The sequence below is a fragment of the Carcharhinus amblyrhynchos genome, chromosome 4 (genome assembly GCF_965287045.1).
Source record: "Carcharhinus amblyrhynchos chromosome 4, sCarAmb.v2.hapA, whole genome shotgun sequence".
Lineage (NCBI taxonomy): Eukaryota > Metazoa > Chordata > Chondrichthyes > Carcharhiniformes > Carcharhinidae > Carcharhinus > Carcharhinus amblyrhynchos.
This window is the reverse complement of record NC_137327.1, coordinates 31,389,198-31,401,336: the sequence shown is the minus strand read 5'-3', so window position 1 is coordinate 31,401,336 and position 12,139 is coordinate 31,389,198. Positions and strand designations below refer to the sequence as shown.

The 12,139-nt window shown below is 42.7% G+C and overlaps 1 protein-coding gene across 2 annotated transcripts in view; it reads left to right on the top strand.

Annotated features, from left to right (window-relative positions):
- The window catches only part of vstm2b (V-set and transmembrane domain containing 2B), a 47,898-nt gene extending 39,442 nt beyond the window's left edge, over positions 1 to 8,456 (top strand). Inside the window, exon 5 of one of the 2 annotated variants that reach the window (XM_080188098.1) lies at positions 7,685 to 8,456. In XM_080188098.1, coding sequence (XP_080044224.1) covers positions 7,685 to 7,761 — 77 coding nt within the window. In that variant the 3' untranslated portion in view covers positions 7,762 to 8,456. The remainder of the gene's footprint in view (positions 1 to 7,684) is intronic. The other variant, XM_080188097.1, reaches the window with a different exon arrangement.
- Positions 8,457 to 12,139: the final 3,683 nt, after the last annotated feature.

The window sequence follows — 12,139 nt, the reverse complement described above, 5'->3', positions numbered from 1 at the left end:
AAATTCTAAGAAAAATTCTTAAAACAATATCAGAAAGAAAAGTGCTCTTTCAAGCTATATATAAAAGTGTTCCTCAGATGGCTTTGGTGTATATTCACACAGGTTTAATGCTGAAATATCAAAACTCAGAGTAAACTAAAATGCTACATTTCCATAAGACATAGGAGCAGAACTAGGCCACTCGGCCCATCGAGTCTGCTGTGCCATTCAATCATGGCTGATTTTTTTCTCATCCCCATTCTCCTGCCTTTTCCCCATAACCCCTGATCTTCTTGTTAATCAAGAACCTATCCATCTCAGTCGTAAAAACACTCAATGACCTGGCCTTTACGGCCTTCTGTGACAAAGAGTTCCACAGATTCACCACTCTCTGGCTGAAGAAATTCCTCCTCATCTCTGTTTTAAAGATTCGTCCCTTTAGCCTGTAGTTGTGACCTCTGGTTCTAGTTTTTCCTATTAGTGGAAACGTCCTCTCCATGTCCACTCCATCCAGGCCTCGCAGTATCCTGTAAGTTTCAATAAGATTCTCCCTCATCTTTCTAAACTCCAATGACTACAGACCCAGAATCCTCAACTATTCCTCATACGACAAGCCAGTTCATACCTTACTGTACTCTCCATTCTCAACTGAAGTTAATTCATGCTGGCTGGTTCTGAGTTTGTCGAATCTGTGGCTATGGTTATGAGTTGTTCTTTATTTCCTTGCAGTCGGTACATTTTCAGCTGAGAACCTAAAGGAGTTAAAATGTGATTCTATTCTGTTGCATTAATCTGTATGCTAACAGATCCGATTCTAAATCTAAGTTAGTGCTTTGATTTGAGCTTATAAGAATTACCTGAAATTGGTAAATCACATCTGGATTATCATTTAGAGATGTTGCAGGCTTAAATCGAAATACGCACTTGCCAATTCTCACGATGCTGGGGTAATTTTGTCTCATTTCTTGCAACCTTGTGTCACAGAATGATTAGAAGATTTGAATGTGAGAATATTACAGTGATGGTTACTGCTTTCTTGTGCCGTGACAATCCATTAAATTTCCATCTGAACAGAGAATATTTAGTATATAATCTCATTTTAGTATCAACTCTACATTATTAAAGTAAGAATTCCAAACCTGGTTTTGACCTTCTGGGGTTATTACGCTAGATGATCATGCAGCTAGAAAGGAAATGATACAAGTCACACATAGCTCACTCAGATTCAATTGTGCCAGCAGTACAGAGTGAATTGCTTGCCTTCTAATCTAAAGATTAGAAGTAAATAATGGAATTACTTGCTTTGTTACCGAAACAGTTTTAACAGTTTGCTTCCTGATAAGATCTGCAGGATCAGATCATCTGTATTTTAATTGCTTCACCATTAGTGGCCATACATTGAGCTGCTAAGGTCCAAAATTCCGGAAGCCCCTCCCTGAACCTCTCCACCTCTCTTTCCCTCTCTCTCCTCCCTTATGCTGTTGCTTAAAATCTACCTTATTTATTCATTCACTGGTGGGATTTGGGCATTGCTGGCTGGCCAGCATTCACTGCCCATTCCTACTTGCCCTTGGAGGACAGTTGAGAGTCAACCACATTGCTGTGGCTTTGGAGTTACCTGTAGGCCAGACGAGATAAGGATGGCAGATTTCCTTCCATAAAGGATATTAGTGAACCAGATGGGTTTTTCTGACAATCGACAGTGGCTTCATGATCATCAATAGAACCTTAGGCTGAGATTCTGCCATTCGCACCCGCCATTTTTCTGGCGGTTCCGGCTGGGAGAAGCATGTCTGCGGCCTTGAACAGGGATTTGCACATTTGCAGGGAATTGCACATGTGCATCTCCCAGAGCCGGCAAGAAATTGCCCACCAGGCCATGCTGGAAACTGTCGGGAAGGCAGATAAGTAATTCAAATCTTTTCAAAGTCTATTTTAAATATGTAGTTAAGTTCAGGATCTTTCAAGTCCCAATCGAATCTCCCACCCCGTCAGGAGTAATTCATTCCCCTGGGGTTCAGGGGAGTTAGCGGGAGACACTGCTGGAATGAAGGGGGGGGGGGCAATCAGGGCCCCCCACAGGGTCGGGTAGCAGATTTGTGCTTCCTGGGTACCTAGTAGTGCCAGCCTGTGCCCCCGACACTGCCCAAGGGGCAAAGTGCCCAGGCCAAGGGGGCACCTTTGAACTGCCCATCAGGCATCAGGCAATGCCAAGGGGGGCAGGACCTATTGTGGGTAGGGCCTAGGGACAATCAGTGGGGGATCCCATTGCCACTCTGCATAGTGATCGGTCTGGGATGGAGAGAGGGCAGTGATTGGGGTGAGCTGGGGGGGGGGGGGGGGGGGGAGGAGGTCTGCTGGGGGGGCGGGGGAGGCCTGCCTTCTGGGCAGGGGGGGGGGGGGTAGTCTCACTCCAGGGTGGAGGGGTTCTGTCAAGGTGAGGGGGGTGGGGGGATCACCACTGCTGGGTGATGGGGCCTGGGCATTGGGCTGCTCCATGACGGTTGGGGGGGGTGCGGTGGTCAGGGCTGGCCCAGGAATCTTTGTAGGGGCTGTGATCGGGCTGTGGGGGGATGCTGGAGGAGCAGCAGTGAAATGGTTCCAGACTGGCCAGTGATCAAGCTGGCCAGCAAACAGGAGTTTGACAGTTTGGAGCACTGCACATGCACAGAGCTCCAGAACTGTCAAACTCCGCAAATAGGCCCTGGCCCTCTGGGTTTTTAAAGAGATTCACGACTCGGACCTCTTCACTGCACAGAGTGCAGAGACTCAGGTGAGAAGCTGACCTGTCAGAACTGATACCATCTAGACCTGTCTTGCCACCAATTCAGTTCTTCTGGGAGAGTTGCCTCCTTAATTTCAGATATTTTTTATTGAATTCAAATTCCACCACTAAGAATCAAACCCGGGTCCACAGAACATAAGCTGAGACCCTGGATTAGTAGTCTAACAATAATGGCACCAGGTCATCACCTCTGAGACCAAACTTTTAGTCAACTGTCCTGTTACAGGTACGATGTCTCAAAGCTGACAATCACGGCACTGAGGACATGCCAGATTTCAGAACTTGCCGGATTTTGGGTCAGGTACAGTTGGGGCCATAGGTGGTTCAGGTCAAACTGGGTCAGGTGGGCAAGGGTTGCTCGAAGCACAGGAAGAGGCTGGTGCACAAGCGGCAAAGGGGAGTACCAGTCAGGAGCCACACTCTGCCAATGCAGCACCTGGGCAAGTTGTTCAGTTTTGTTTTACTCAACTAAAGTTCCTGCAAGGCACATTCTAAAAATGTCCTGTTTGTCTGTTTTTTGGACAGCTGAGTTTGAAACACTGTATGGTATGTCTTTATGCATCCTGGTGTCAAATTTTGATTGATGTTGCTCCTGTGAGGTACCTTGGGTGATGTTACTACATTATTACCAGTTGTTGTTGTTGTACAGTCTCATGCATTACCAGCTTGTTTGTTAATTATATTAGCCAATTAGTGTTTACTGTTTGGATTTTAATGTTCTCTTTATCTTCAGAGACCACGGAGTAGAATTTCAACTTGCTCCTTGGGCAGATAACTGCTATTATGGAGCAGCACCGGTCCAATTTATATTCCTATAACAGATGGTCAGTGCCGGTATTATGCTTAAAGAGCAAATTCAAAAATCTACTCCCATGTTTCACATCAGTGATAATAAAATCCATACTATTTTGACCTGAAAGCACAATAACTTGTGTGTCTTGACTGAGTATAAACTCCAAGGTTAGGGCTGGCCACAAGATTTGGAGCTTGTTGTATCCAATGACATTTTTGTGAGAAAGTCTTAGTCATAGGCCACTTCTTGGGGTGTTCACAAGTAATACACTGATTCATCAATATACAGTGTATACAATATACATTTTTGTATACAATATACATTTTTGATGATTGTACATTGTTCACCAGTTAATATGTTTCTTACAAATTTTGGTCTTGTCTTAAAATTCTCAGAAATGGCGGTGCTAGTCACTCCTATTCGTGGTTTGTTCACTTTACATCTACAGGTGGCTCTTATTGCCTGATTTCTAACTGGGTAACAGCATAAACCAAAGATGTTACACTAGCAATCCCCTTTATGATGTGAACCAGACATTCATGACTTTGCGACATGGCCCCCCCAGTGCTTCCCCAATCCTCTTCAAAGTGAATCAATAAAAGACCTGGTCAGATGAGGTCGGAGCTTTAAGCTGTTTAATTTCACAGCAAAAGAACACACACAGTCATAGTTCTAATCAAAGTCACTTCATACACTCAGTGCAATTTATTCTCAAGTTACTAAACAAAATAATGAAAATGCTACGTGTCCCCATGTCCGTGGATCACATTTGTTGACACAAACAAAACGGGGTGGAAATTGGGGAGGTGAAAATTTGTGCCCCACCCCTCCTGCACCCCCCCCCCCCACCCCACCAATGGTGGGCCTGCAGCAGGGAGGCAGTTAATTAGTCAGTGGGAGAGGCAGGTGTGGACCATTCCATTTTCCAGCCTGCACCTCAGTTAAGACTGTAGCGAGAAGGGTCATTGACAGCCTTTGTGCCCCGCTGCCAAATGAGACCGTGAACTGGGAAATTAATGCCCACTTAAGGGCTTCACCTAGCCACCACTATTAGTAACCCAGGGGCAGTTGGGCAGTCTCGTTGCATTGCTTTAAGGACATAAAATGGGCAGAACACACAACGATTTTGGGGAACAAATATCCCAAATCTGAAGGACGTCTTAAAGATGTCTGAGCAGATATTAGGTCAATCTCTTCTTCAGGAAACCTTGGCAACCATCGAAAACAGTAATTAAACTGCTTACATTAAAACAAAGCTGACCCAAGTGACGATAAACTTTATTTAAATAGTAATGGTAAATGACATTCTTGGGAGAATTACTTCGAGAGAGTTACTGAACCATTTAGTGCAAGGGAGATGAGTTGATATACACGAGTCAAATGACATAGCTAAAAAACTGATGTTTTAGATCTTGCATCCTGGCTTCCAAGGCAACACATAGACACCAGTGGGAAGTCAGAAATAGAAAGATTATTAGCATTTAATGGGATCCCTGCAACCAATTGAAATATCATTACGGCAAATCCCACTTTGTTTTTCTCCCTTATCCATTTTCTCTCCATTTTCCTATCCTGATGCCATGAACTCCTTGGTGACAGTCAAGTGCCAAATGCTGGACCATTCCCAATTTCTTTTCCAACTGTTCATGTGGAAACTGTGTCAAGTGGATCAGTCAAACATGGAGGCACGGCCTGCAACTCTTTTCTAATTGAAACCATTTTTAAATGTCGGCCTATACAGATCCAGTCAGCACAATTCCAGAAGAGAAAATAATTCAAAGCAAGTCTTTGACATGATGAATCTTGACTCAAGTTCACAGAAATCCTACAGTACAGAAAGGGGCCATTTGGCCCATCGAATCTGCACCGACCACAATCCCACCTAGGCTCTACCCATGTATCCCACCCACTAATCCCTTGAAGCTATGCATCTCAGGACACTAAGGGGCAATTTTAGCATGGCCAATCAACCTAACCCGCACATCTTTGGACTGTGGGAGGAAACCAGAGCCTCCAGAGGAAACCCACGCAGACACGAGGAGAATGTTCACACTCCACACAGACAGTGACCCGAGCTGAAAATCAAACCCAGGTCCCTCGGGCTGTGAAGCAGCAGTGCTAACCACTGTGCTACTGTGATGCCCATCCTGTCGTTCCCATCTGGAGTGGAAACTTATATCAGTTAAGCAGGAATGGTTCTGGGCATAAGCAGCAAAGAAAGAAATGGTTAAGAATTTAAATAGTAAAAATAAAAGGAGGTGAACCCGGTGTCTATTAGAGAAGAGCTTTATTTTCAGTAACTTCCTGCAGTAGCGGGCCTGAAGGCAGCATAGGCAATTTGGTTTAACAGATGAATTGCTACCTGAGGTAAACAAGACTAAATAACCTTCTCCCAACAATCTCTCTGAAGGTCAGACTGAGGAGCTGTTAGTTTTGATAATAAGAACCTGAAGCAGTTTCTCTAGCAACAACAAAATAGGAAGACAGAAATCCTCAATCAGAGCACAGAACATATAACCCGAACACAGAGATTAATGAATCCAACAACAATTACTCCACTAGAAGGAAGGAAAAACATTTTCCTGTTCTCATCTACTTTTGATTTCAAGTTGTGAAACGCACATGAAGACCTGCATCTCTTCTCCTGTATTTACTTTGTATGTACTACCGCTGTTTGAAAGGACATCATATTGGTGTCAACAATAGTTAGCATATAAGAGTGCAAGTTCCATACTTTGGAAGAGTGTTTCTGTTTGATGTGTGTTCACGGTCACAGAAAGGTTTTTGCTAGCCGTAATATGTTTAACCATAGACTGTGGCTTTCATACAGTAACTATTAGAGTGAAATAAATCCAGCTTTGTGGAGAAAACGAGACACTTTTCTATTGAAAATAAGAAGTTCTGAATTGTCACTTTTACTGCAGAAACCCACCTCAGTGACTATTGGGGGAGTCCAGTAAAAAGTCTCACAACATCAGGTTAAAGTCCAACAGGTTTATTTGGATTCACGAGCTTTCGGAGTGCTGTTTCTTCATCAGATGATGAAGGAGTAGCACTCTGAAAATTCATGATTCCAAATAAACCTGTTGAACTTTGACCTGGAATAGTGACACTTCTTATTGTGCCCATCCCAATCCAATGTTGGCATCTCCAAATACTGGGGGAGTCATGTGAGGACTATCTCTAAAGCTACATCTCCAATTCGCAAAATATTTCACTTCCTACGCTACGACAGTGACTTCATTTCAATACTATCTGGCTGTTAAATGTTTTGGAATGTCCTGAGGTTGTGAATATAAATTCATATCTTTTTCTTTATTCTTTCTTTTGGTGTGTATCAAAATGCCATAGTAGCAACAACATAAACGGAGTTAGTTTCTATGATGCAGTGGCCAGAGGGGACATCTGGCAACAATATTAATGAACTCCTGTTTGCATGACCCTGAAATAGCACCCACAGTGGCTCAGTGGTTCGCACTGCTGGCTCACCGCACCAGGGGCCTGGGTTCAATTCCCAGCTTGGGTCACTGTCTGTGCAGAGTTTGCAAGTTCTCCCTGTGTCTGCTTGGGTTTCCTCTGGGTGCTCCAGTTTCTTCCCACAGTCCAAAGATGTGCAGGTTAGGTGGATTGCCATGGTTAGTGTCCAAAATGTGTCAGTTAGGGGGATTAGTGGGGTAAATATGTGGGATATGTGGGCCTGGGTCAAATTCTCTTTCAGAGAGTCGGTGCAGACTCGATGGGCCAAATGGCTTCCTTCTGTACTGTAGGGGCTCTAATGGGATTTCCAAAATGATCACATTTAGTGATAATTACATTCAGTAGTATAACTCTGATCCAAACATAGCCATTTCATTTCTTTACCATAAATTCAGTTGTTTCAGTGTACATTCTGTTTATCATCCAGCACTTTGGATCCGAAACAATTAATTTTAATTTAGAATATTTTGAGTACAAAAGCAAAGTGAGCAATTTCCACATTCTGCATCAATCAGACAGATGGCGAGAGTGTAATATTGTGGATTAATACCCTATCTGATTTGCGTACACTTATTGCAATGATCGGGAAATGTCATTCATGACTATTCAAACTGAAGTGCTGTACAAATGATATTTTATTTTGCCTGCAGGTTTTGAACCCTTTTCTGCAACTCACCCATTCCTGTTTATCTCTCTGCTGATCTTACAAAGGCTCTGCACATATTAATAAAGCTTGACTGATTTCTCCAAAAGTAACCTTTCTCAAGCAAAGAAAATGTGCAGTGGAGACACAGGCAGAAAAAAGACTATGAAGAGTGAAGAATTTAAAAACTGGTTAGATCAAATTGCCTTTCAAAGAATCGCAAAGGAAGCTCTCAAAAGCATAAGAGGGAAAAAAATGTTTCTCTGAGGATGACCTTCAAACATTTTCAGCTGTCCAATGTTGCACATTCTAAATGTTCTCAACGTGGTAAATTGATTTCCCAATAAACACAATGTAAAGCCTTGCTGAATATGGCATGGCAATTGTTATTAATAAGATTATTTTCTTTGTGACAAATTCCACCTGCTTGTTTTCTGCACAACTCGTTCCATAATCACCTATCAGTTCTTAATATTCTAAAGTGATGATGCAGGGTCAGTAACCTAATGAAATTTGAATATTTTAGATTGATCCCTTTGTTCATTCTCTCGTTTTACTTTCTGGCATTTAGATTTGATTCCCTTTGAGAATTCTAAGTAGATACAATGCATTCCATCATAAATACCACTTAGCATCAACAATATTTATTTTTAATAAAGATGGAAAATAAGGTAAGACATTCATTTATAAACTGTATTGATATATTGCTGAAAATAAGTTGGAATAAAGAATTTTCAAATAATGTCTTCAATAGCTGTATTGCTGTGCATCTCAATCTTAACACAAAAATGGCCGATTCATTAAATTCTTTTTCTTTGAAGTTAAAGTTTATTTATTAGTGTCACAAGTAGGCTTACATTAACACTGCAGTGAAGTTAACTGTGAAAATCCCCTGGTTGCCACATTCTGGCTCCTGTTCGGGTACACTGAAGGAGACTTTAGCATGGCCAATGCATTTAACCAGCACGTCTTTTGGTCTGTGAGAGGAAACCAGAGCACCCAGAGGAAACACACAGACACAGGGAGAATATGCAGACTCCACACAAATAGTGATCCAACCCAGGAATTGAACTGTGGTGCTGTGACGCAGCAGTGCTAACCACTGTGCCACCATGCATACATTTGGTGCTGACTAAAGATGGTGTATCTTGAAGGGGAACTTGTTGTTCCCATATGACTGCTGCCCTTGTTTGCCCAGGTGGTAGAGGTTTGGAAGGGGCTGTTGAGAGAGGCTCAGTGCATCTTGTTCTTGGTATGCCATGTTGCCACTGTGCATGGTGGTGGAGGGATTGAATGTTTCAGATGGTATTGATCAAGGGAGTTGATTTTTCCGTGGATGGTTTTGAGAGTGTAGTTGGAGCTTCACCCATCTAAGTAAGTCAAGGATATTCTGTCACGTTCCTGACTTGTACCATGTAGAAGGTGGACAGGCTTTGGGGAGTCAGGAGATGGGTCACCCATCACAGAAATCCAAACCTCTGACCTGCTCTTGTAGCTCATTCAATTACATTTCTGGTTAACATTCCTTGTTAACATTCCTTGTTTTCTGATGTTAATAGCGAGGGAGTAAGTAACGGTAATGCCATTGAACAGCAAGAGAAGATGGTTAAATTCTCCATTGCTGGGGGTAGTCATTGCTCAGCATTTGTTTAGTGCAAATATTGCTTGCCACTTATCAGCCTAATAATTGGATTATAGAATACAGTGCAGAAAGAGGCTATTCAGCCTATCAAGGCTGCACAGATAGCAATCTCACCCAAGCCTTACCCCCATGACCCCATGTATTTACCCTCTAAAGCTCCCTGACATTGAGGGGCAGTTGAGCATGGCCAGTCAATCTAACCCGTACATCTTTGGATTGTGGGAGGAAACCGGACCATCTGGAGGAAACCCATGCAGACATGGAGAGAACGTGTAAACTCCACACAGATAGTTATCTGAGGCTGGAATTGAACCTAGATCCTTGGTGCTTTGAGGCAGCAGTGCTAACCACTGTACCATCGTGCCACCCCAAGCCTGACTATTGCTTAGATCTTGCTGTAAATGGACAACAGTATCTGAAGATTAGCAAGTGGTACTGGTCATCCAAACTCCAAAAAGCCATCCAAGGCTGGAATCGAACCTGGGTCCCTGGCGCTGTGAGGTAGCAGCCCCACTGTGTTACCGCGATGTCATGTGTTCAATTGCTTAAAGTGCCTCTTCTCCAATTCAAAGCTGCTAGTGAGAAAACATTAGAAATAACATGAATACACAACACTTTTCTCCCTCTTTAAATCAAAGGTTCCTGACACGAATAACAGTATAATTTTAACAATCAAATTCAGCAACATGAATAATTAGTAAGCAACAAGTCAATTGATCAGACATTCCAGAGGCCATCGCTGTCTGTGTGGTTGCCAATGAACTTCACATGTCAGCTTTTTAGTGTTTACTGCAACCTCAGGTGTCTTTGGCTTGGTTTGAACATTGCCTGGATTGTCCTAACTGGAGTCGATGTAAATGTTCTGAGGTTGACTCAGCTTTGAAGGACTCTGAACTGAGGTTCTATCTTCCCCAAATGATTTGGGTAATGTCACATTTTCAAGAATCATAGGAACCCTACAGTGCAGAAGGAGGCCATTCGGCCCATTAAGCCCAGAAGGTCCATGTCTTCTCTTGGCACAGCTGTTGGTTCTGTCTCTGGCAGATTACTTCTTGTTGCCAAAAGTTGATCCACATTTCTTCTCTATTTCACATTGTTTCATGTTTGTATGGTGTAGGAGAACGATCCTGTCTGTGCTAGGATGACGACAGGTGTCCACTTTTCACTTGAGGTTCGAGTTCCTTGCCAGAACTTCTTGACCCTGACGATGTTTCGTCTTGTTCTCTCGAGGTATAACCTGATCTTGCTTTTTTTCTCAATAATTGCCTTGGGTGGTTTCAGCAAATCAAATGCTGTGTGGTACTTGACATTTAACCATGAGCAAAGGCGGAGAAATTTGGCTTGTTGAGTGTTTAGTATTTTTGTATGCCAGCAGGAATTGGCTCAATCATTTAGACAATGAACCTTGATCTCTAGTTATCTTCAACCTTTCATTACCTATAAAAAGCATTCTGCCAGCCCATTTGTGGCAGGATAAGTGGTGGATCGGATGTGTTAAATCCTGTACTCCTTGAAATAGTTTATGAATTCTTGTGAAATTATTGCCCATGAGTTGTTCAGAGTAATCAAATCTGTTGAAAATTTCATCCAGTTTTTCAGTTGTTTTGGCCGAGGACATTGTCTTCATAATGGCAACTTCAGGCCATTTTGAGTGTGCGTCAACCAGAAAGAGAAACATACACCCTTTGAATGATCCAACATAATCAATATGTGCTCTTTGCCAAGCCTGTCCTGTTCATTTCCATTGAGTAATGGAGCTAATGGTGGCACAAAACAAATATATTCCTGTCTTTTCCTCAATGTCAACATTGAATCTTAGCCACCAAAAGTAGCTTCTGGCTACCTCCTTCATCCTTATGTTCTTACGATGTCAGAATAAATTTCATGCAATTGGTTTAATACACATTTTCTTAATAATGGTGGAATGATGACTGTCACTGAGGAAACACCCTGCTTGTATGGATAGTTTGAGTCTTTGGGTGTAATATAGCTTTAACTCAGGGTTTGCTCATAATGTCTTGCCACACAACACCATGATTTCTGACAGTACTGGATCATTTCTGATAAGCGTCTTAACTTGTCCTGTGGAGTGTTATCTGCTTGCATGAAGTAGAAAATCTTACCACACAAACTGTTTATTGACGGATTGTTGAATAAAGGTAGCCGGAACAGTCTACCAGTTTTCTCACACAGGTTTGACTGATGATACTTTATCAGATATGTGTTTGCTGACAACAGCAATGCCCACCTGGTGGACACTGAGGGTTCACTTTGGGACCAGTGACCATAATTCTATTAGCTTTAAGATAGCAATGGAGAACGATAGGTCTGACCCAAAAATTAAAATTCTAAGTTGGGCCAAGGCCAATTTTGGTGGTATCAGACAGGAGCTTTCAAAAGTCAATTGGGGGAGTCTGTGAGAAGGCAAAGGGACGTCTGGTAAGTGGCAGGTTTTCAAAAGTATGTTAACCAGGGTTCCTCTTAGAGTGAAGGGCAAGGCTGGCAGAAGTAGGGAACCCTGGGTGACTCAGGATATTGAGGCCCTGGTCAAGAAGATGAAAGAAGCACATGACATGCATAGGCAGCTGGGATCGTGTGAATCCCTTGAAGAGTATAGGGGATGTAGGGGTAGAGTTAAGAGAGAAATCAGGAGGCAAAAAGGGGACACGAGATTGTTTTGGCAGATAAGGCAAAGGACAATCCAAAGAACTTCTACAAATACATAAAGGGCAAAGGAGTAACAAGGGAGAGAGTAGGGCCTCTTAAAGATCAACAAGGTTATCTGTATGTGGATCCACAAGAGATGGGTGAGATCCTAAA